The 23,590-nt window shown below is 39.6% G+C and overlaps 1 protein-coding gene across 5 annotated transcripts in view; it reads left to right on the top strand.

Moving 5' to 3' along the window:
- The window catches only part of tfec (transcription factor EC), a 38,124-nt gene extending 14,817 nt beyond the window's left edge, over positions 1–23,307 (top strand). Inside the window, exons 1-8 of one of the 5 annotated variants that reach the window (XM_026922670.3) lie at positions 13,263–13,390; positions 16,240–16,473; positions 16,779–16,880; positions 18,659–18,779; positions 19,720–19,776; positions 19,866–19,941; positions 20,694–20,841; positions 22,149–23,301. In XM_026922670.3, coding sequence (XP_026778471.3) covers positions 16,372–16,473; positions 16,779–16,880; positions 18,659–18,779; positions 19,720–19,776; positions 19,866–19,941; positions 20,694–20,841; positions 22,149–22,604 — 1,062 coding nt within the window. In that variant the 5' untranslated portion in view covers positions 13,263–13,390; positions 16,240–16,371 and the 3' untranslated portion in view covers positions 22,605–23,301. Of the gene's footprint in view, positions 1–13,262; positions 13,391–15,217; positions 15,876–16,239; positions 16,474–16,778; positions 16,881–18,658; positions 18,780–19,719; positions 19,777–19,865; positions 19,942–20,693; positions 20,842–22,148 lie in introns of those variants that run through there. The other 4 variants (XM_034313020.2, XM_034313021.2, XM_053241927.1 and 1 more) reach the window with 4 other exon arrangements.
- Positions 23,308–23,590: the final 283 nt, after the last annotated feature.

Genomic DNA, 23,590 nt, shown 5'->3' with positions numbered 1-23,590 from the left:
AAAAGCTTTATTGCCAGATTAGCAAAGCAAGCTAACTGTACTATCTACGTACACTCACCAGAAGCACCAATAATCTCTGCTATTTCCTTCCAAGCTTTATTTTTCTCAGGTTTTGATACATATTTAACGAAAGGCCGTATATAACAGGACATGAAGAAACAATGGTTGTAAGTTTTTCTTCCATTTTTTGTGTGTAAATGGGAACTAATTGCAGATTCTAAAGTTGTGTGTGGGGAACTGAAGAATTGTTGGACCACATACGTCATAGGATTGGCCTGAGAAATCCTTTGAGCCAGTCATTTGAATGTGGTGCTTCACTAAATCACACCAAATTTGCATTTGCTGAAATCATGGCTCCATGTTGGGCATATAGAAAAGGTAACAAAAATTGCTTATCACTTTGTCACTTGCTCGTGGTAATGTAGGGTAAGACTGTTGCACAGTGCTCTGACATCAACTGAAACATAAATACTTGCTTTTAGGTTGAGGTTGAGTGCAGGGAGGCAGAAGTGTGGCTAGCTGGGGATTAACACCTATTTAATAGAAAGAAAATGGACTGTGATTGGCACTGTGCCATATGGGGAGTAAGATGTTTCACCACATCCTGCACCCAGAGGACCTCACAGCATCAGCAGCTTTACCCTGGTGTAACCGCAGCAAGCTCCCGCTCTACTCTCTCCACCCTGGCATTGGTGGGTCCCGCTAATGAGCCTACATACTCTCCTTTATGAGATTAATGCAGTACATGTAGCAGGTGTCTGCCAAAATTCCAGGCCTATTTAAACCTCCCGGCCCATACCAGCCCCGTAATCCTATTAGCTCTAATTGAGTGAAGTCGGCAGTCTTTTTCAGTTTAACCAAGTTCAGCCACTAATAGGATTCAAAAAAGAAAAAGGCTCAATGCATGGAATATGTGGAGTTTTTTAGTAGGGAGACAAGGGCATCTCTATGTCCGAGGGTTCCTGAGGGGGTAAACTAGCCGAAGATTCCACTCTCTCTTTCTCACATAAACACATACTATGATAAACTACAGCACAGCAGTATAACAGGATTGGACACAGTCTCATGTGTCCAATACTTGTTTAGTGTTTCTGACACAGTTCTGACAGTTAATGATCATATACATAACATGTTTCTAATACAGAATCGAGAAACCAAAGAAATAATTTTGCAAAATGTAGGTGATACTTATACAAACCTTTTAAAATAAACCCACTGTGTCTCTTGTATCTTTTGCATCTTCGTATCTTTCCGTGTGACATCCTCCTGTTTAACCTTTGGCCCCTGATCAGTGTGATAGGGTGTGTGTCTAGTCAGGAATAAAGCCTGCTTCAACGCATCACTAAAGACTTTCCATCCCCATCAGCTAGCATCTCTCCACAGCGATTAGGCCCAGGCAGTGCTCTGACACGGTTCCTGAAACAGCTGTTCTTTGCAGAAAAGAGCCCTTTTAGGGTGAAGGATGTTCTTGTGAATATAATTATCCAGAAAGATTCATTCTGATATGTCTGTTTTGCCTAACAAATAACATGTCCTGCTTGTGATGAGAGAGGGAGAGGGATGATTCCCTAGCCTGGGAGCCTCCTTGATTGCCGCTTTGGAGAAAATAAGCATTCATATGGGTACAAGATCATTTATTTATTGATTTTGCTTCTGTTTTGCAAAATCATGCATCCTTTAACACCAGGTTCTCAAAGTAGGGTCTTTGAAGCATAGCCAGGGGGTCCATGATTGTGGAAACCACAACCATTATCAAAGTTATTATGCCTATAAAGACTCTCAGCTGGAATCTAATGACAATTGTAATAGAAATCGGTTCTATGGGATCCTTAACATTCATATAACTGAATACATATACATTACTTAGAATGAACAGATAATGTATTTTCCACACATTCAAATACAGAAAAAAACAGAAGGCAAACTATTTTTTTTTTCATAGAAAGCTTGTCAGATAGGTTCACAGGGAATCTGCTTGAGGCTAAAGGTGTGCATCAGGACTGAGATCCCACATGACGCAACAAAACAGTCACACGAGCGTGAGGTTTTTAATATACACAGGCATGATTGACAAAGAAAGATCATGTTCCTTAACATGAACATAGAGCATTCACTCATTCATCCTAAATAACTGCCTGGTTGCAGTGGTTAAATTAGGCTACTAGCTTGTTTATATTTGAGAAGTGGAACCAAGGAAATTTGTTAGAAAATATCATGGCCAGGTACAAACAATAATAACTCGGGTGTACCTCTGGGATTTTTCCCGGGTGTTTCCAGAAAAGAAAACTTCTACAGATATTTGGAGCACTACACATATACAGATACAGGTAGTGGCATTGTAGTGTTGTATAGTATGACATTAAAATAATTTTTGGGACAATATTTTGTTTGTATCCAGTAGAGATCCTCTGTATCTGAACCAGCAGCTACGTTTGCTAGATATACTTATGGTCTTTACCATATATTCTGATCTCTTCGGTGCCACTGTTCACTGTATAGAGCATAGGGTCATCTCCATTATCTATAGTTGAGTGCAAAAGTTTGCATCCCTTTATGTTTCTGGGGTATGGGGGGGGTCCGTTGTATAGCAATTTTAAATCAATACATAAATACAAAATACAAAAAACAAAGTGATATACAGTGAATATTTACTGTATATCACATTCAGAAAAGAAGACAATTTAGATTTTTCACTGCTGATATTATTAACATACATTTTTGACCGTTTGTAATAACACAGGAACATCTGTGAACCCTACAACACTAAACATGTTGTTGGTATAAATTAAATTTCTTTGTCTTGTTCATTTTGTCTGAAGGCTATACAAACCTTTGCATTCGAATATATGCTGGTCTGTAATTGGAGCACACACACACACACACACACATAAGCACCAACACATATCAAGGGAAGTATCCCAGTGTGAAGGAATTGGGTTTTACAGCTATGATTAGTGTGATGTGTTACTGATTGCACACATATTACTGGCTCACACTGTGAAAATGCCCTGTGGTGCTGAGTCGTGTGTCCTGGGAAAAAGGTGTCAGGGACAGAAACAAGGCCAGATACTGAAAAAGGACAATTGCTAAGTAACACTTCAGTGAGGTTAAATACATGCTATTCATTGATTTCTTTGTGCAATGACAAAGTAATAAAGGTAGAACCATCCCTGGATTGGCTTGAAACTGCTGAAAACCTTTTATGGTAATTGGCAAAATCCCTTTAACCCCTTAAACTCCCTGATTATTATTAATTTATTCACCTTAAATAATATTATTCAGTAACTACTACACATTATTGATTGAAACAAACACTAAATGGTATGTAATTATGAGAGGAAGCAATGTAAATCTAGGTCTTGGGAGGTTAAAGGGTTAAAGGGAGGTTTGAAACCCACAAAAAAGCAATTATCTAAACTTGCTAATGACCAGAAGGTTATGAGTTCAAATCACTGGATTTGAAATCCCTCAATTTTAAGCTCTCAAAAACCTCCATAACCTTTTCCATCTTCTCTACAAATGTTAAAATCTCTGTATTATATGACTTTCCATGCCCTGTGATAGACTGGCATCCCAACTACATTGTAGTCCTGCTTCATTCCCTGTCTTCCCAGGATAGTCTCCAGATCCACCCTGAACCAGACCAGGATAAAGTGGTTACTGAAGATGAATGAATGAACCACTTGATTGACATATCTCAATCATAGCTACAAGAGAAGGAATACTAGAGCTTCTTCTAGAAAGGAATTTAACCAATAACCTTATGGCTGTCATGTACTACTGTTCCTCTGCTAAGAATATTATCAGTATGTTGTCGTCACTAGTATCTCAATTTCCCTTAAAGATCAATAACGTCCATCTGTCCATCATTAAAACGAGGCCATCCACACCTCTACATCTCAGTTGAGAACTCTTTGAGAATTCTCCTGTTTCTTAAAGTTTGGTACCTGATCAATTGACGTGGTCCTCTGGGACACTAAGAAATGACACAGCCAACATCTTTTTACTGCTCGTCATGTCAGCTCCTCTCTGATACACATCAACCCCCTCAATCAGTTCAGGACCCCCAGCATTACTCTCCACTGGGGAGATTATGAAGTATAAAGGAAGAGCAAAATAAGCAGAATGAACATGAGCGAGAAATGGAGGGAAATCAAAGAGTTGGATTAATTGGCATAACGCAAGGTGGCTGAGCACAGCAAGAGAGAACGCTAGTACTGGGAGAATCCGAGCTATCCTCAAAGTTAGACCATTTGCACAATTAGGCAACTCACCCCTGACCCCAAGCAGAATAATTAATGAATAACAGAGAGGATAAAGACAAAAGGCGCAGAGTAGTTGAGGTGAGCGAAAGCGAGTTACACATCAAAGAATGCCAGTAATTGGCCCTGCGGTTTTCATTCCTCGCCCTATTTCTTTCAATTCATTGACTCAAAATAATGGGTTCAGGTTCATTATCAACAGATCGTAAGCTGAGCGGTGCAGAACCTCAACCAGGCTGTGCATGTGTGCGAGGATGTGTGTAGTGTGTGTGTAGTGCTGATGGTTGACTGATGCACACAGACTTGCCAACAGGCTGGAAGGGAAAAGTTGTGAGCAATATTGCGGTCCCAGAGAAGAGGTCGAGGTTGTCACTTGTTTGGCACAATTTGTTAACCTGTCTCATCATCATGCTGGAATATAGCTGGCATGGCCAGGTAAGTCTGCCTGGTCTTTAAAAGTCATTTTGTCTTAGATCATATATATATATATATATATATATATATATATATATATATATATATATATATATATATATTAATTTCCATTCGGACAGACTGTATCCTGATATATTGTGACAAGCATTCATAGGTTATGATAAATAAAATGCAAGAATTGAAACTATATACGTTTATATTGCTTCTACTTTTTGAAAGTCACCACTGACAAACTTGAAATTAAAAATATTTCTTTATATAAGATAGAAATGTTATATGTTAAATATTATTATTAAGTTACAGGAAAGTTTTAAGAAGTACTAATAACAGTAACTTAATGTAAAACCATTTGGCTGATCTGTAATTCAGTCGCAGAATCACTCATGAATTACAAACAATGCAATAGGCCACATAAATGAAACAATATGATAATATGAAGCTAAAATAATGTTTGTCATTCGGACACATACTTGGAAAAGAATTACATCAAACAAGCTGACAATATTATTGTGTGTAAGATCATTCTTAATGGAACGGAACCCCAAGAGTAACGCTATAGAGTAAAAAAGTGTGTTCTTTTTATATTTGATCAAATCTGCAAGAATTCTCTATTTAAACATTTTACTGTAAACAGTACAAAAGAAAACGACAGGCTCACAAAGCAGAGAGCATCTAACTGTAACATTTACCCTGTTCCAACTGCTGAAAGTTTTTAGATGGTCATATTACGTCAGTTCTATTGCAATACGAGAGGTGCGTACTGTTCAAGACCGTTATGGATGAATCAGGATTCAGGACTTGCTCTTATAAAAAGTACATTTATGCATACACAACATTGTGTATGGGTGTGTGTACATGGTGCATTTCCTCCTTGGGGACACTATCAGTCATTCACCTCCTCTATGCTCAGGGAAAGCCTGCGAATGGCTCTGATGTCAAAGAGCGCAATTCAGGACATGGCCCACTGCATCACGTGCAATTAGCCATGCTCATTCATGCAATTCCAACTCTCAGTGCTTAATTCAATTGCTGGAACCTGAGCGATAAAGCTTATTGCACGCGATGAGGCCGAGATTTAGCAGACAGGCCGTCCTCACAATCCAACCTTGATCTAGCTTAACTTCAGAAATTTTCCAAACCTGGGAGTCATGTCAGGTAACTCCTAGAGTAACGTGTCTGAAGTTTGGCTTTTGGTCTGAGGGGCATCCTGTAGGGATGAAAAGAGAGGTGTCACACCGTGTTAGCCTCACACAGGAGCAAAGCTCCGAGTAAACTTTAGAGAGATAGTCTGTCAGGAATGTGGGATTTCCTCCAACTGATTGACTTATCAACGCATGCTGGTGAAAGAGTGAGAGAGACATCATTTCAGAACTTTCAGTGCTTGTGATGCTGGCATATGGAGTTGAAAAAAAGGGGAAAACAACAAAAGAGACAAACCGACAAACATCATCTCAACATAAATTTGAGAATTCATGGGACACTTGCATAAATTTCATTTGAGCATATTTAAAGCAAAAGGAAGTGCATGCAGTAGGTTTTATACCTGCCATGCCTGAGTCTTTGGACATCTTCCTCTCTACTGTCACTGCATAATAAATTCCCCCACAGAGAGGAAAGTTTTGTATCTGATACACTCCAAAATCAGAGAAAGTTTCCAGTGTGACAGATGTGAGCAGGAAAACAGGAGGTCAGGCACAGCACACCTTCGAATGTAACTCAGTCCCGGTTGATTAATTGATTTAGAAAATGGGGGCTCCCTTTTGAAACATAAATCTTTTTAGTATTTCAATTTCAATTTTCAAGACTCAGCATTCAGTTTCTTAAGCACATTGGACTATTAATAGGTCTTTAAAAACTCTATAAATATTATACCCAGTTTGAAAAGTGATTTAACTGATTATATGTTTTTATGTTTTTTAAAACATAAGCACATTAGCACATTGAGAATGGGTCAGAGTTTAGAGTTTAAAGAAAAAGAAAGACCCAAGAAGTGACTGAAAATGAAAGAGGAGGACATTAGGACAGAACTGTGCATAAACACATCACTTGTGTGTGTCTGTGTGTTGTGATTTAAGTTCACCGTAAATGCAGTGTCACAAGCATAACCAAAGCTTTTGTTGAACACTTGGCTACAAAACTCTTAACAGCATGACCTCAGAGTGGGACACACACATAGACACACACACACACACGCACACACACACACACACACACGCACACACACACACACACATGCATCACAATCTTGAAAAGCTACAGCACAAGCAGTCCATTGTCCTAACCTAAACTGTGTATTATTAGTTCGGGTAAGGTCAAAGTTGATTTAATTTTCTGCTTAGTTCTCATTAAACGGCTACTGCATTATTTAATTTGTTAATTTCCTCCAATTTAACTACAGCTGTAACAATTATATGTCCAGGGGAAAAAAAAAAGCACTTCACAAATTTAGCCCATAAATGCACTTTGTGTGCACTTGCAAAGAGTTACATATATTTTACTTTACGTGGGAACAAAGGTCAGAGGAACTATCAGGATTGAAAGTGACACTTAAATAAGGGAAATAGCTGTGCTAATGTTGTCTTGTATGTATTTTTTTAAATCATAGTCAACAGAATTTCAGCTGGCTTGTGACTTTACTGAGATCCATTCAGATGATATTAGAAACAGACGTCCAAGCTCTGCTCAAACTGATCTCCCATCTAGCACTCTCCACAAATCAACGTCCACAATGCACTTCACACAACAGGGCAGTATGGATTCTATGGTCCAATTTGTTCCTCTTATATAATCTTTTTTGATATTTAGAATAAAATCGATTAATATAATTGCATTGAAGCTTTTAAAACATGATTACAGACTTACATAGTATAAGCTATATTGATTTTCACCCTAATGAGTGGAAATATATTGTTTGCAGTATTTTTCATGAAGAAATGAATGCATCTAGTCATGCTTTCCTGATGTTGCAGTCAACTCTAATAAAAATTAGAAACTTTACTCAAACAATCTAGTCCAAAATGCCCTAAAAGCTGAAATCCATCTCAACTTCTTCCTGTGCTGAGCCTTGACATTCATATTCTTATTGACCATACTAAATCTCTCCACATTAGTGTAAAAAGCACAGACTGCGGCAATCCATTTTGTTGTTACAAGCCAGTGATTTGGCTAAGCCCAGAAAAAATGCTCCTTTTAAACGAACAGCTTACCCATAAGCCTTTGCACTCCAGGCGCTCAGTGCTGTTTGTGGACCCGGTGTGTGAGGGGAAGTCATGTGACACAGTCTGGTCACTTTGTAAAATTTGAAGTGGGACCAGTACGAGATCTTATGATGTAGATTACACATGACAGGAAAACCAAACTTCAATGTGACATTCTTCCTTATGGTTATGGGATCATCACAAAGACTTGGACTGCTGTCTCTTTGGGGCACACAGGCGGAGTGAGCTGGGAAGAAAGTGCAGGGCCATTTACAGTCATTTTCGGTTCGTGGCATCAGGGTGAGGGTGTATGTGTGCGTGTTTGTGTGTGTGTGGGGAAGGTACTCCTCCTAGTTCAACAGTACAATTAAGGTTGCCTGAAAATTAAACATTGCCTGATAGATTCTTGAAATAACTTTTAAGGTTCTAAACAGGAGTTTAAACTGAGTGGAACTAAAAGAAAGGTGTGTGTATCATTCATTCATTCACTTGGGTGGCATTGGGTCTGGAGGAACACTGGGCATGAGGTGGAAATACACCCTGGATTGGATGCCAATCCATTGTGGGCCAACATGAACACACTTTCACATCTAGGGATAATTTAGCATAACCAAGCCACCTTGCATGTTTTTGGGAGGTGGGAGGAAACTGGAGAACCCGGAGAAAACCCACACAGACAGTAACATGAGCTCATGTTAGGTCAATATCAATTAATATGTGCGGTGGTGGATCTTTGGACTACTAATGGACCTAATGGATGTGAGTTCAAATACCAGTCCTTGAGCACAGCCCTTAACCTTCAACTACTCAATTGTAAGCTGACCTGGATATAAAAATCAACCATATGAGTAATGTGCTCAAAATAATATCACATTTTTAAGCCTTCAAATAAAAGACACACACTTAGAAAAGGGCTTCTCATGTTTTCTAGGTTAATAAAGGGTTTCTGCTCTGAACCTGAAAGGGAAACCTTCTGTTTCTGCAGTTTCTGTTTCTATTGATTTGATTGGGACTTTTGTGTGCTATGGGAATTCACAAATGCACTGCTTTAGGATGTAGCAGACTCAATAAATAGTAAATATGAACTACTTTAAAAGTTCCCCAGAGAAACAAACTGAAGAACTCTTTGTGCTGACGGACAAAACCCTTTTTTTCTAAGAGTACAAGATATAATTTTGTAAACAAAACTATACACAACATGAATGGCCATCCATGGTCATTTCGGACAAACTGATGAACACCTGGCTGTACGTCATTAAACAATAAACTATGGACAAATCGTGCAGGATTTTTTTTTATATATTAGTAAAATTAAAACTTGAGTGACAAAAATGGGGATGTGGGAGATGTATGTACACGTGCGTAATACCCATGCTGAGTGTGCATGTCTGAGTGACAGTCAGATAGTTGCAGTTTTTGCGGCAGTGTTGAGGTGCTTCAGTGTTTTCTGTAGATTATCAGAGATAATTTATAAGATTGTAGCTAATTTATTCTATACAGAAAGTGTGTCTTGCTATGACCATACTTTTCTTTATTTTTTTGGATCCTTGTATGTCTACGAGAATATATTTCAGTTGGCAGCAGAAGTCTTGATTAGGTCCTTATCTGATCACTGACATGCATGTCCTAAGGCCAAAATTAGATCTGGCTGTGTAGCTGGGAAAGAAGAGAGGCATTCCTCTAAGGTGTGCCTGTGAACAGCTTGCCTTGTTGGCTATGACACGGGCACAGTTTAATTGATTTAGGGCAAAAATCACATTAGTGCTAATTGCATCATTTCTGAAAAGTCTAGCTGGACTGAGTTCCCTTTTTCTGTCCAAGCGTACAAACCTCTTAGCAGTGGATGAAGCCGTTTATGTAACACATATTGCATGTAACGTTCTTTTGTCCTGTGCTAATTATTTGAAAAGGGCCTGGACATGTAATGCCTGTGTAAGGGGACAAATAAAAATGACATCTTATCATATTCTATATACCAACATATACATTCATATATACACATTTTATATATGTATCGATATATGTATGTATGTATGTATGTATGTATGTATATGTTACTCTTTGTTGATAAACGTAATGGAGAGAACAGACCAGTATTCCCATAATAAAGTAAAAATTGGTATAATATTTAATTTATATATAAATCATTAAAGTGCACTTGCTATTATGCATTCCTTTTCTACTTGGATAAAACAGACCTCAGATGTGTGAGCTGGACTTTGAAGTCTTGTCTTAGAAGCAGACCAACTTTTACAGGAAGTAGCTCATGTTTTATGCACACTGTGTGCGGGACTAACAAAGGTGAGCCGTCATGCTGGGACATGAGAGAGCGAGGGAGAAAATGGCTAACTAGTACTTTTAGCAGGGCTAAACATCTACAAACACACACACACACACACACACAGAGTACAGTACTATGCATATTGAAAGCCTTTCTTGCATATGTTTAGAAACCTTCCTCAGTATTTCTACCATTTCCAGGAAAAAAAAAAGCAGAGCCATTTCATTTTAGCAGCAGAAAACTGTCAATAATAAATTTTTTCCTGTACATTTTTACAAGAGAGATCACTATACTTTATCTGCCATTTGAACTGTAATCACTGCAATGTCTTCCGTTAAACACTGTTGCTAGTGTAATGCAATTACTGCCTTTACATGGCTGTTATCATCACGCAAGCCTCATCAGCTGTGCATTGATAAAATTCAGTATGACTCATTGATTAAAATATAGCACAGCATATCTGTGTTCAGTGTTTTCAATGTTATGGAAATGTGTCACCAATGTCTCTGAAATACTGTCAAACCAACTGGATTTCTTATTACTGTGTGCTCAGATACAAACTCAAACCCTCCCTCTTTCATATTCTGTATCCAGAGCCTCTGATTTACAGAATCATGGACTGTGTGACCGAAAGTGAACAAATATTTGTGCCAGGAAATCCCCTATAAAATGATTTTGTGCTAGCGTGTTTATGTGATGTTGTATATAGTGCATGCGTTTGCTTTCTGTACAGAGGTGTGTGTCAGGGAGATAACCTGTGACTGGAATGTGCTGAGTAAGAAAATGTGCACAGGCAGAAAGGAAAGATCCTAGAACACAACACCCCCCCTCCACTTCCCCACCCGTTCGTCCCTTGTTCCTTTGCTTTCAGCCATCGAAAAATTTTGCCTCTGTCAGGCCTTTGGCTAATAGCTAGCGGTGGAGTAAAGTCGTGCAGAGGAAGCCTGGGTGCTGAGAACGCTGATGTGTCATGTCTTCCTTCCCTGGCTTGGCTTTTAACATACACTGTTCAGGAAAATAACACACACACACACACACACACACACACACATACTCATCCTTCTTCTTTCCGTGCCTGACTGCACACCCAGCAGACTGACTCACAGCAACTCCTTCTTCATTGAGGTTTCAGTGTATGGACGTTGGAATTGTGTGTCAAAGATAGAGGTTGTGTTGCTGAACACTTCTGCTGCTGGAGCCATGAGCCACCGCTGTGTAGTCAAAGTCATCTCCCTTACTGAGGTCCAGCTGCTGCCGGTAGGTAGCTGCAGATACAGACAGAGAGACAGACAGAGAGACAGACAGAGCGAGACATTTGCGTTATTTGCAAGGCTCGGTTATGATTTGAAAGTCTGCACCTCAATGAGAAAGGTTTACGTGTGTGTGTGTGTGTGTGTGTGTGCGTGTGTGTGTGTGTGTGCTTGCAATGAGGAACTAACAAGCTGCAAAAATTTTGGAGAAATTTTTAGCTATATGAGTTCACCTGATTATATTTTTTTTGCAGAACAAAAACACACTGAACGTGACATTTCCTCAAATGTGGCAGTTTATGTGCATTAATAAAGTATTGCAATTATTGAATTGACTTGATATTTATAAATAACATTCAACCTTTATCTTATAATGTGATTTAATCTGATACTGTTACAGTTACAATATTACAATACTACAACTACTACTACTACTACTACTACTACTAATAATAATGGTATATATTTGCATGTATAATAAATACGAGAGATAGCATGATACCATTTTTTCCTGATATCGATACCGATACTGAAACCATGAGTTGATACTGATATCCACCCCACTATGCTTTAAAATGATTTTTAACTGAAGAACTTGGAAATACAAGAAAAAATAGGCAGCTAAAACACAGCTTACACAAACCCATGGGTTTCACACAAAAATCACTTATACTGCAAACATATTAAAGTATAAAAGTGAGAAAAATCCATCCTAACAAGTCTCTGTACATCTAACCATTTACAGTTCCAAAAAAAAAAAAAAAAACTTTTCCAAATGCAATTCCAATCTTTTGCATTTTATTACAGAATCAATTTCATTCTTTTTTCTTTCTCTAATATGCAATCCACCATTTTTTGCTGGTATCAGCCCAACACCGATCCCGGGTCTTTATCAAATAAAATATAACAAATATATTAATATATGTTACAAATAAATAAACTTTCATCTGTAGGAAGAAAAAAGGAAGAAAAGTAGGATTATTGGATTTCAGATTTAGCTTATAAGGTGATTTTACTTGATAAGACTGGTAGCCTTACAATAATAAAAAGTGTAATAATAATAATAATAATAGTGTTATATGTTTGCTCTATATAACACTATTTTATACACACACACACACACACACATATATGTATACACACACACACACACACACATATATATATATATATATATATATATATATATATATATATATATGTATATGTGTGTGTGTGTGTGTGTGTGTGTGTGTGTATGTATATATGAGTTTTGAAGCAAAAATAAGAAGCGAGTCGACAGTCAAAGTCTCCAGAAGAACTGTGGCTGCTTCTGCAAGATGCTCAGTAACACTTACAGCTCATTTCCTTATAAAACTGCACAAATTGTACCTGAGACTATTATATTTTTTTTAAAGCGAAGGATCATTACACCAAATATTGACTTCGTTTCATTTATTACTGTTTACTGCTCTTTTTTTATGTAGAAACATTTAACTGGGAAAACTTGGAAAACTTGGGTTAATGAATTTCACATTTTTTTTTTTTATTCCTGCATTACTTTCTCTTCCCTTTAGAAAATTTTGTGGTGCAACGATTCTGCATGTATCTCTGACTGAACACAATGTAGCCCATACACTTCTTGAAGACAAACCATACAGCATTAATTGTATTAAGTCTATATAGATAATGTTCATTTAGCTGTATAATGTGCCGTGAAAACCGTATTCAGGATGAGAGAAGTTTATGTGGTGACCTGTGGGCGTTAAGGTTTTTGTCCATGATTTCTACAGTTAGTGATAATCACCCACCCCAGTGTTTCATAACTTGACCTGAAGTGAAACAAGAACTTGGCTAATACTGAAACAGAGTTGAGCAACGTCTGCGCCATAATATAGATTACATTCCCACTTCCAGTTCACAGTCAGTGCCTGTCTGGAAGCCTGATGTATGGACTAACATTTCTAGAAGCCACAAATCAATAAGGTAATGCAAATACTCATTTATTTACGTCTGTCACTCTTTAGTGATTTTTCTTTCTCATGGAAATGAGTGGTACCATGTTAAAGAACAAACTGCTGGATTGATTTGAGCAAGATATGAAATATAACTACAGTGTGTCCCAAAAGTCTCCGTACATAGGGGACTGTGTTTGCCAGCACCACGTCGGTTGTGTCTTCATCAGTGGATGTTCTTGGACGTCCACTTCTCGGTTGGTCCGCAACACTTCCAGTCTTTTTGAATTTGTTAATAAGTTTGGCAACAGTGTCATGTGTGATGTGCTTGCCATGTTTCCTGTTAAATTCCATCGCAACCTTGAGACAGCTTCCCGATCCAGCCGTGAGAAAGATTTCAATAAGTTCTTCTTTTGTCAAAGGCATTCTTACAGGCTTTCTGAAAAAAATATATAATATAAACTATATACGAAAAATTTTGGAAGACATTTTGCTAAAAAGTGTTAATTTCCCCTATGTGTGGAGACTTTTGGAACACCCTGTACACTGTGGATGCAGCTTAAGCAGGAGATCTTAGATTTCATGTTTACAGCATGTCATTATTTTTCGTACCATAAAATTTAACTACAGGGTGTAAACATGCCTTGTAGTGTCCTAAACCTAAGGGCACAACATGAGACATCATTTTAAGAACAGAGGCTGTCCTACTACCCTGGTGAAAGTGTGTGTGTGTGTGTGTGTGTGTGTGTGTGTATGTGTCTGTGTTTGTTCTGTCTTATCAAATTAGCTCTGTGCACAGCCAGTGCAGCATTCCTTATCTGAGTGAGTTAAATAAAAAAAATGAAGTTATGAAGCTACAGCTGTGCTTCCCCTGTAAAAATTCTTCTGTACTGTCACACAGTTAATATGGAATTATAAAACCAAACCAGACAAAAAACTTTTGTAGTGTTTCTATATTTGGAGGTCTACCAGTTAAATTACTCTTAAATTGGGCAAATCTGTGATTCTTTGTTGCAAATATCATCATTGCGTCAGTTTTTCAGATTTTTTTTTTCCTGTGAAGAAGCATATAAAACGTTTTCTTTGCAGTAGTGAAGACATAATAATAAAATATTTACATTACTCATCAACGCAATCACCCTTAAAAAATCTCTTTATCATGATTCTGCAACTTCACACATAACACTCCATTGTCCAGGCCTTGGAATCAAATTTGAGTCAATGAATATGCATATCTTCTACATTTATAATAAAAAAGAAAAGAAAGGAAAGGATTCACTCCTCCAAACCCACTGGCAGCCTGAACATCCCTAACACCAAGTTTACGGGACAGATCATCCTGAAATGCTGGAAATTGCTCAGCCTTTTCTTACAGAGAAAAATCTGATTCTTAGAACAAATCTTAAAACATGCTATACACTCACTGACATCATGAAATTGAAAAAGAAGAGATGCGATGAACTTTTAAAAATGCATTTCGATCTGATTCTCGATGGCTGCATCATCAGAATCATTTTGGCTAGACGAATGTCTAGAAAGTAGAAAAAAAATATCTGTCACAAAATTTTGATTTAATTTAAATAGTTTTGGATGAAATTCTGAAGGGCCGTATAGTCTGCTGGTAAGATTAAATTAGTCTAAAACAAGTGAAAAAATGATCAACATACAAATAATTATGATTGTTAAGTAATTTGGAATCAAATTGGTAACATTTTTCAGAAGGTCATGTGAAATTAGGCAAAATAAGCTTGACATTCACTGAGTATATTTTTAGCCACATGGCAATAAAAGTTATTTTTGGATGTTCTAGAAATACCCTCAGCCGCCATTGGGTAACTTCACAGCTGGCCCTTTGTGAACTCAGACAACACAAAGACAAAACAGGGTCATTCTGCTCTCCCATGAAGTGAATAGGTCCATCCTATATATAGTTTTACGATGTGTTATGGACTAAAATAAGATAAGGGTCCAGTTCTTGACAGTTAGTTTTTGAGAGCTGACAGAGGACAATGGTCCTCAGAGCGCTGTGTCTAAGATGAGCTCTGGGGTTATTGAGAAACCACACACAACAAGCAGCATTTGTTTTCGAGCCCCTGAAGCAGAAGTGGAAGAGGGTTGTTGGAGGGGGGGGCAGCTTGGGGACAGGCTACGTCGCACAAACAGAATAGGGCGGTCCTCTGGAACTGGTGATATAGGCAAAACACAGGCATCCCATGGTGATCAAACCAACCAGATCAGTATTCTGATGGCTCTCTGTTTGAGGTGATTATCACACTAGGCCATAAAAGGGCAAGCCAGCCTCCCTGTTAATTAGGTCTTTTACTACACCCAGTCGGTTTATAAAGAGTGCTGGATAGGAGGGGAGAGTCACATCATATCCACTCAACAGATAACTTTAGCCTGGGATCCTACTAGAGTTCCTTGTCAGAGCTGCAGAGGACACGCGGGTTCTGAGAATGCCACATTTATCTGATTGTAGCTACTACATGATGCGAGACGGAGCCCAAGTTGCCAGTGTAAGGACTTGTTTTGCCTTGTGATTTTGATTTTTGAAGCTATCTGTTGGCTGAAGTTCAGGTATGGCTATGAGGTTCAGCTTGAGAAATGGCCTCAGCTATCAGACTGGACTTGACTACCATCTACAGTCTAGCATTTCATTACAAATTGTTAAATGTTTTGTAATAAGTTAAATCTGTTTTTAGAAAAAAAAGTCAAGAGATTTTTAAGGTCGCTTGGTTCTTTTATCACCTTTGTTTAGTCTAAATTAGGACATATGGTGTTTTCTCATAAAATGACTATTACGTGTTATTTGTGCAAAATGTAATCTTTATAAGTCTGTAAGTACAATGTGTGATACTGACCATGCCTCTCAATCCCCAGGTTCAGAACCACCTGGAGAACTCCAAGTACCACCTCCACCAAGCCCAGGCCCAGCAGGTCAAACAGTACCTGACTCTAGGCACCAAGCTTCCCGGCCAGGCCCACCCACACCCGGGCCAGGCCCTGGGCACAATGCCTGTCATGCGCAACGGCCATATGACACCTGTCAGCAACAACAGCACGCCTGGCAGCCCCGTCACCCTGTTCACCCTCGCCAATAGCCACGACACTGAGGTGAGTACCATGCTCCAACCCCCATTCTCCCCCACACCGCTCATCAATAACATCAAACATGTAGCACTGATCAATACCAGAGTAAAAGGGCTCACTAATCTGATAAGAGACATTTCCATCATGCTGCAGTCTTCTTGTGTGGAGATGATGAAACGCTTGTTATTGGATTAGGAAGCAGCCTGTCCCTCCCTCTGCACTGTTCTACTCTACATTGATTTAATGACTATTAACCTTTGTAGATAAAGCTAAAAAGGGACATCTGAGCGTGGCAAATGTGCTACAGTGTAATCATTGTTTTCCTTTAGTTTCCAGTGGACGAAGTTATTGATGATCTTATTGGCTTTGAATCTGGGTTCAATGATGGGAGCTTGGAGTGTATGGAGCCTAGCATCATAATGCAAAATAATGTGAGTATGAATTATGTTCATTCTTTAAGTGTGTGGATCAGCAACCTTGCTTCTGGAAATATAATCTAACCACTGTCATTTCTATTAATGTTAACATTTTCCTGAAAAGAAATTTTGTTACAGAATTAAGAAATGATAAGACTCTAATTACTTAAATTACGTCAACACAAATCTGGGGAGGTTTTAGACTAGTCTGCTTTGATAAATCTCTTTAGAAAGATCAGAAGCGCAAACCGAAATGTTGATTCTTGATGTGCTTGGGAAAAAAGAGTTTGTCTTCTGTGAGGTCAGATTAAGTCCAACTTAAGAGTCCAAGAGTCAAAGTTCATCACATGTGTGGGGAAAGGCTTAAACGGCACTGCGTCCTTTGCTGTGAAACAATATAGATTAGCCACCTAATACAATCAGGGAACTGAGTGGTATGCAGAAAATGAGCTGTAATGAATGCAAACCTTATATACATAGATTCCACTACTCTCTGGGAGGACTCTCACAGGCACTTTAAGGTAAAATTAAAGTACAAGACGGAGAAAGTGAGTAATGTGACTGGAAAACAAAGAGAGAAATGCATATATATGCAAATGTGGAAAAAGTTCATGTTCATCTAAAGAACTGCAATTAAGGAATAAAAATGCATACACAGACGTCTAGGGATATACGTACTCCCTGTGTTCCTTTGACTGTGCAGAAATTTGGCATTTTGCTGATGCTTAGCCTGGACAAAGAACTGCTTGAGCGGTGATTATAATGACACCTGAACTCACCAGAGAGGAATGCGTCACTGAACGAGAAACTGTCACATTGCATTCCAACACACACAAAAAGACAGCGATGGAGAGGAGTCCAGTGTTACAGAGGGCATGATAGGAAAAGAGAGGGAGTGTGCATGTTGAGTATACAGGCAGAAAAAGAGAAAGAGAGAGAGAGAGAGAAAGTACAAGACAGATTATGTCTCAGCAATGCAGTGAGGCATCGGATTGGGCTAATGCCTCGACTCCCAGTGGGCTTGTTCAGAAATGATACCATGCTTAAATGGATCAATTGATTTTAATTAGTCATACAGCGCGATGCATCACATCGCTTCACGTGTCAACATATCCGCGAACACGGATGGGAATGGATTGAAGTGATTACGATGCCAGGAGTCAAGGGACTGTAGCAATCTTTCATTTTCGATAAGCACGATTTTCCTCTACTGAGATAATGGCGCAAATGCACAGCAAAGCTAACAGTCAAACACCATATCCACCGTGCTCTTCATCTAATACGGATTACGCGCCATCTTTTTTAGTCCTTCAGTGTGTAATCCACATAGTGTGTGTATGAGAAGTGTGTTGACTGTACTCAGCTGTATATGCATTGTGTTGAGCAGATGCAGCAGGAGGCTAACCCTGACAGATAGCGCTTTCTCTCACATCAAATATCGCATGTGAATTAAGCAATTATTAAGCAATTTGCCCCTGGGATTAATAAAGTTCTTTGAATCTTGAATCTTGAAAAATGTCAGAACTGGTAAACAAGTGTGATCAGGCAGGTTCAGGTCTTATATAATGTCAGCAAGTGACAGATTAGATAGCATACATATCCACATGTTTATCCTCACATACATAACATTCATTCACATGCTGAATCCTGGGAGCTGAGCTGGAAACATGCTAGAAGAGAGAAAAAACAGACACAAATACCACTATATATAACAGAAATATAAATGACAATGAAACATGTTCCTAGAGTTCCTCTCATCCTCTCCTGTCTTCCTCTTCCTGTTTATTTCAAAGGTGGCCCTGAACAGCGGCATGCTGGAAGTCTATGGCGGTGACCAAGGTATGACTGCCTCTCATGGTGGACTGACACCCCCCTCATGCCCCACAAAGCTCTCTGTTAAAATGGAAGTCACAGGTATGGAGCACAGCTTCAGAAAGACTGCCGTAGATCTATTATCGCTTTAAGGCCCCCAAATATCTCTCGTCATTTCAAGATAAATACAGATGCACAATGTAAAATGGGTACATGAGTAAAATGAGTACATGTACATGGGTACATCTAGTCTAACACTTGTGAGTCCACGACCAGTGCCTTAAACATAACAAGGTTGAATTTGCAAGAAAAACACACGAGCATGTTTCATGTCAGTGTCTGCTTGCTTTATTACAGCGACTCAAAGTGCACATTGTTCGATTTCCTCTTCTACTACACGCATTTCTCATTTTCAATGCTTCAGCTAACTGAATATGATGGGACGCATCTCTTGTGTCGTACATATTGCACAAAGAGCTCCTTGAAAGAGACCCACCCCCCCCACTACCACCACCACCGTGAATGTCATGCATCAACTACAGCTAATTGATTTAGGAAATGTTAAGGATGCCTCAAGAACTCTTCACTCCGATGAGGAAAATAAGTCACTTACTATCTTTTTCACATAAGTGTGCTGCAGGACACAGAGCAGTTACACACAGATTAAATGTTCCTATCGAATCAGCAGAAATGAATCGAGAAATCTAATCATGGATTCCAATTACATAATTTGGAAGAATGCGAGTGGGATTCGGAGCGATGGAGTACGTTTCCTTTGCGACGCTGAGTTAATTGTCAGTGAGGGTGTTTTAGAAGAGGGCACAGAAGTGGTGTTAAGGATGCATGGGCATGAGGATAGGACTCAGTTGTGGTTGTGAGCTTAATTGGTTCATAGCGAACTTACTGAGTTTAGCATTAAGTCAGCTGCCATCTACCATCAATGCAATTTCACTTACATGTTTTTTGGCTTATGAAAACTGCTGAATTGGTGTTTTTTTCTAAAAGCCTGCCTTCTTCTTTTCTCTTCTCTCTTTCTCAACAGAACACGACACCAGAGTCTTAGCAAAAGAGAGGCAGAAGAAAGACAATCACAATCTGAGTAAGATGCTTTGTTTGTACATTTGTGTGTGTGTATGTGTATGTGTGTGTGGCATGTATAGTGATCATTGTTATTTTCTCATTCGACAGTTGAAAGAAGGCGACGATACAACATTAACTACAGAATCAAAGAGCTTGGAACTCTGATACCGAAGTCCAATGACCCGTAAGTGGCACCTTTTCCCCCACTGCTTCTAAACTATTCATCTAAAATATTAGCCTATAAATAACTTCAAAAATAAACTAAATATCGAATCAGTGTACAAAATGCAAAACATCCTCTTCTCCAAGTCTCCAAGGCTGATTAGACTTTCTTTACTCGCCCTGTATGAAGTGGCATCAGTAGTTCAGTGCAGAACCCATATGAATAATGATAAATGGGGTCAAAGCAAAGCACGGACCATTTGAATAAAGGTTTAAGCACAACTAAACCTCCAGAAAGGGAATCCAGTGGCCCAGCTCAACTGAACTTTTGATAAAATTTAAATGGAAGGTTCCCTTTATCACCGTGCCATTAACATAAGATAAAGGAGATTAGCTCTGATCAGACCAAAGAAAGACACAATTTTACCACACTTCCTTCCTTTTAACAAGAAATGGAATTGGCGGTGGCTCCACTTAGCTTCAGCTCTCAAAATTCCTTTTTTTTTTTAGCTCAGGTGACACCTATTTTTACTCGAGGATTAATTTTTACCACAGAAGGACCATGGAATAGACTTTCTGCAGACACACTTAACTATTCTATTAAAATTCCCATTCAAAGCCAATGTAATGTCTGAGAATGAATAATTGGCCATGTAAATCACCATTTCTTAGTCCTATAAAATAGGGTTTTTGTGAAGGTATTTTTCCTGTGTGTGAAGGTTCTGCTGACGCGACGCATGTGTGAAAAAGGTTATCTTTTCTGTTCTCTGGCAGTGATATGCGCTGGAACAAAGGGACCATCCTCAAGGCCTCAGTGGAGTACATTAAGTGGCTGCAGAAAGAGCAGCAACATGCGCGAGAGCTGGAGAGCCGCCAGAAGAAGCTGGAGCAGGCTAACAGGAGACTGCTGCTCAGGATTCAGGTAGATAAAGCGGATAATAGAGTTCATGTAAAATAGCAACAAAAAGGAAGAGTGAATAATATGAGTACGATGGATCAAAACAGCCATCATCACACACTCCTAGAAATTGCCCGGTGTCTTAGACTGAGCTCTGATTGGAAACACAGGGAGTTGAAGGAAGTTGCCTGATTAATAGCTAGAGCGCTAGGACAGGATTGCACCTGAATTAGATTATGAGGCCTTAATAATGCAGGACAGCCAATCCTCCCGTCCCTGCTTGTCTAAAATTATGCATTACAAACCTCACTACTCACAGAGCAGGCAGCAGAGACATTACAGACATCCTCACACACACACACAGACATCCCAATTAGCCTCCAATCTAACTACCCAGGGGGCACAGTGGCTTAGTGGCTAGCAAGTTTGCCTTGCACCTCCGGGGTTAGGGGTTCGACTCTGCCCTGTGTGCGTAGTGTTTGCATGTTCTCCCTGTGCTTTGGGAGTTTCCTCCTCCAGTCCAAAGACATACACTGTAGGCTGATTGGCATTTCCAAATTGTCTGCAGTGTGTCAAAGGGTGTGTGCAGTTTTGCCCTGTAATGGGTTGGCACCCTGTCCAGGGCGTCCCCGCCTTGTTCCCCCCGGATAGGCTCCAGGCTCCCCCGTGTAGGATAAGTGGTATGGAAAATGGATGGATGTAATTACCCAGAGTTCCCCTATCAAGCAGCTACTGATCTTCCCCTTGGATTCTACACAGGGCTTGTATCTAAAGTCAAGATAATGTATTTCACAACTGAAAATGGCAGAACTATGTTTTTCATGCCCTTAACTTACTGCAATATATATTTATTTATTACTATAGGAAAGCTATTTATACATTCTTTATCCTGGTTGGCTGGATGTCGAAGGTCCACATCATATTTTCTGAGGCAGCTGCACAGTTCAAAGATGCTGTCAGCATGTGAGGAGAACTTTACTATATATTACAAAAAAGTGTTCTCACCTAAAAATAACTGACACCACCTTTACCTACATAAATTGCAATGACAGGTAGCATTATCCTAGTGATCCCACTATCCTCTTCTTGGGGGAAGGTATGGAAAAGAGTGCTGCATCCTGTCATCTTTCGTATAGATTCAGAAAGAGTGAAAAGTAATGACCTCTGATCCCATTAGGGTTCTGTGTACTGTGAACTCCATTCATCATCAATGATCAGGGCAGATCCAAGTAGTGCGTACCCCAGAGACACTTGAATTATGATCCAATGGTTATAAGGGAAGAGAAAACGATCTGATATCTAATGCTTGAGCATATGTGTGTGTTTAACAGGAGTTAGAGATCCAAGCTCGTGCTCATGGTCTGCCTAGTAATCTGGGAGCAGCGGAGCTCTCATCTCACCTCATCAAACAGCAGCAGCAGGCACTTCCTGCTCCTGCGGTTACTCCTGGAGCACAGACTTCTCTCTACCCACAGGATGAGCTGAACGGCCCCGAGTACCTCCAGAGGAACTCCCTGTCTGTGCTCCATGCCAGAAATGAGGGCAACAGCAGCTCCTCTGGTGAGCATGCAGACACCTCTTCGACCACCTTCTCGGACCCGCTGTCGCACTTCACGGACTTCTTTAGTGCCACTCTGAAGGAGGAACAGCGGCTGGACGAGCTCCTCATGGAGGAGGCGCTGTCTCCGTTCGGGACTGACCCGCTGCTTTCAGCCACTTCGCCCAATGCCTCTAAGGGAAGCAGCCGCAGGAGCAGCTTTAGCACGGATGACAACGACGACCTTTGACCGCTGTTTTCCCACACTTCTGGACCTGGCGTATGTGACTGACCTGCAGCTTTTCTGCTAGACACAGGGACACATCTTCTATGTCTCCTGGAAAATCAGAAACATCAAAAAGGAGAGATGAACTGATATTGTGAAACTACTGTACAGCCTGCTGCGTCTGACGCACAGCCTTTACCGTAGACGCTTGTAACACTGGTCACACACATCACTGGACTATTAAAACTGTATATTTCTGAAGTGTAATATAATGGCATTGTTCATAAGGACCACTAAAGGAAAAAGTGAAGAGAACATGGAGAAGAGGAGCTTTTTTCCCTCCTCTGTCATGCCTTAACTAAAACAGGGTTAGCTTTATAAACATATATAAGTGGAAGTGTTGTAAATGTAATTTAACAGCAATAAAACTAACATGCCTTTTTGTTTCTAAAGTATTTTTAAAGGAAAATATCACTTTGTGTATTTATACATCCTAATCCCTGTATTGTTGGAAAAAAAAATTCTTAGACAATCTAACAAGTTTCCTTTTTTATATCTTTGGGGTGGGAAAAATACATTAAACCCCTTTTTGATAAACCAAGTCTGCTTTTCTTTCATTCCTTCTAAACACCGTGACATTCCATCTCAGTTCAACAGGGGTTAAATATGTAAAAGGACATTTTAAATATTTTTGAAACATATGCTCACTCACACACACACACACACACACACACACACGCACGCACACACGCACACACACACACACGCACGCACACACGCACACACACACACGCACGCACACACAGGCCTGATTATGTTTTATAGCTCCTCTACACTGCTGTGCGACTGATGAGGTCTTGGCCTGTCTGAAGATCTAGCAGCTGAGAGGTTTGGCGTTTAAGTGACATTCTGATGAGGACGTCTCCCTGTCGCAGGATACTAATGACACACAATATACCCGTAATTACACACAAGCTGAACTGCCGTTAAAACACAGCTGCAGTCCTCCA

This window comes from Pangasianodon hypophthalmus, chromosome 18 (genome assembly GCF_027358585.1).
Source record: "Pangasianodon hypophthalmus isolate fPanHyp1 chromosome 18, fPanHyp1.pri, whole genome shotgun sequence".
Lineage (NCBI taxonomy): Eukaryota > Metazoa > Chordata > Actinopteri > Siluriformes > Pangasiidae > Pangasianodon > Pangasianodon hypophthalmus.
This window is presented reverse-complemented; position numbering and strand designations above follow the sequence as displayed.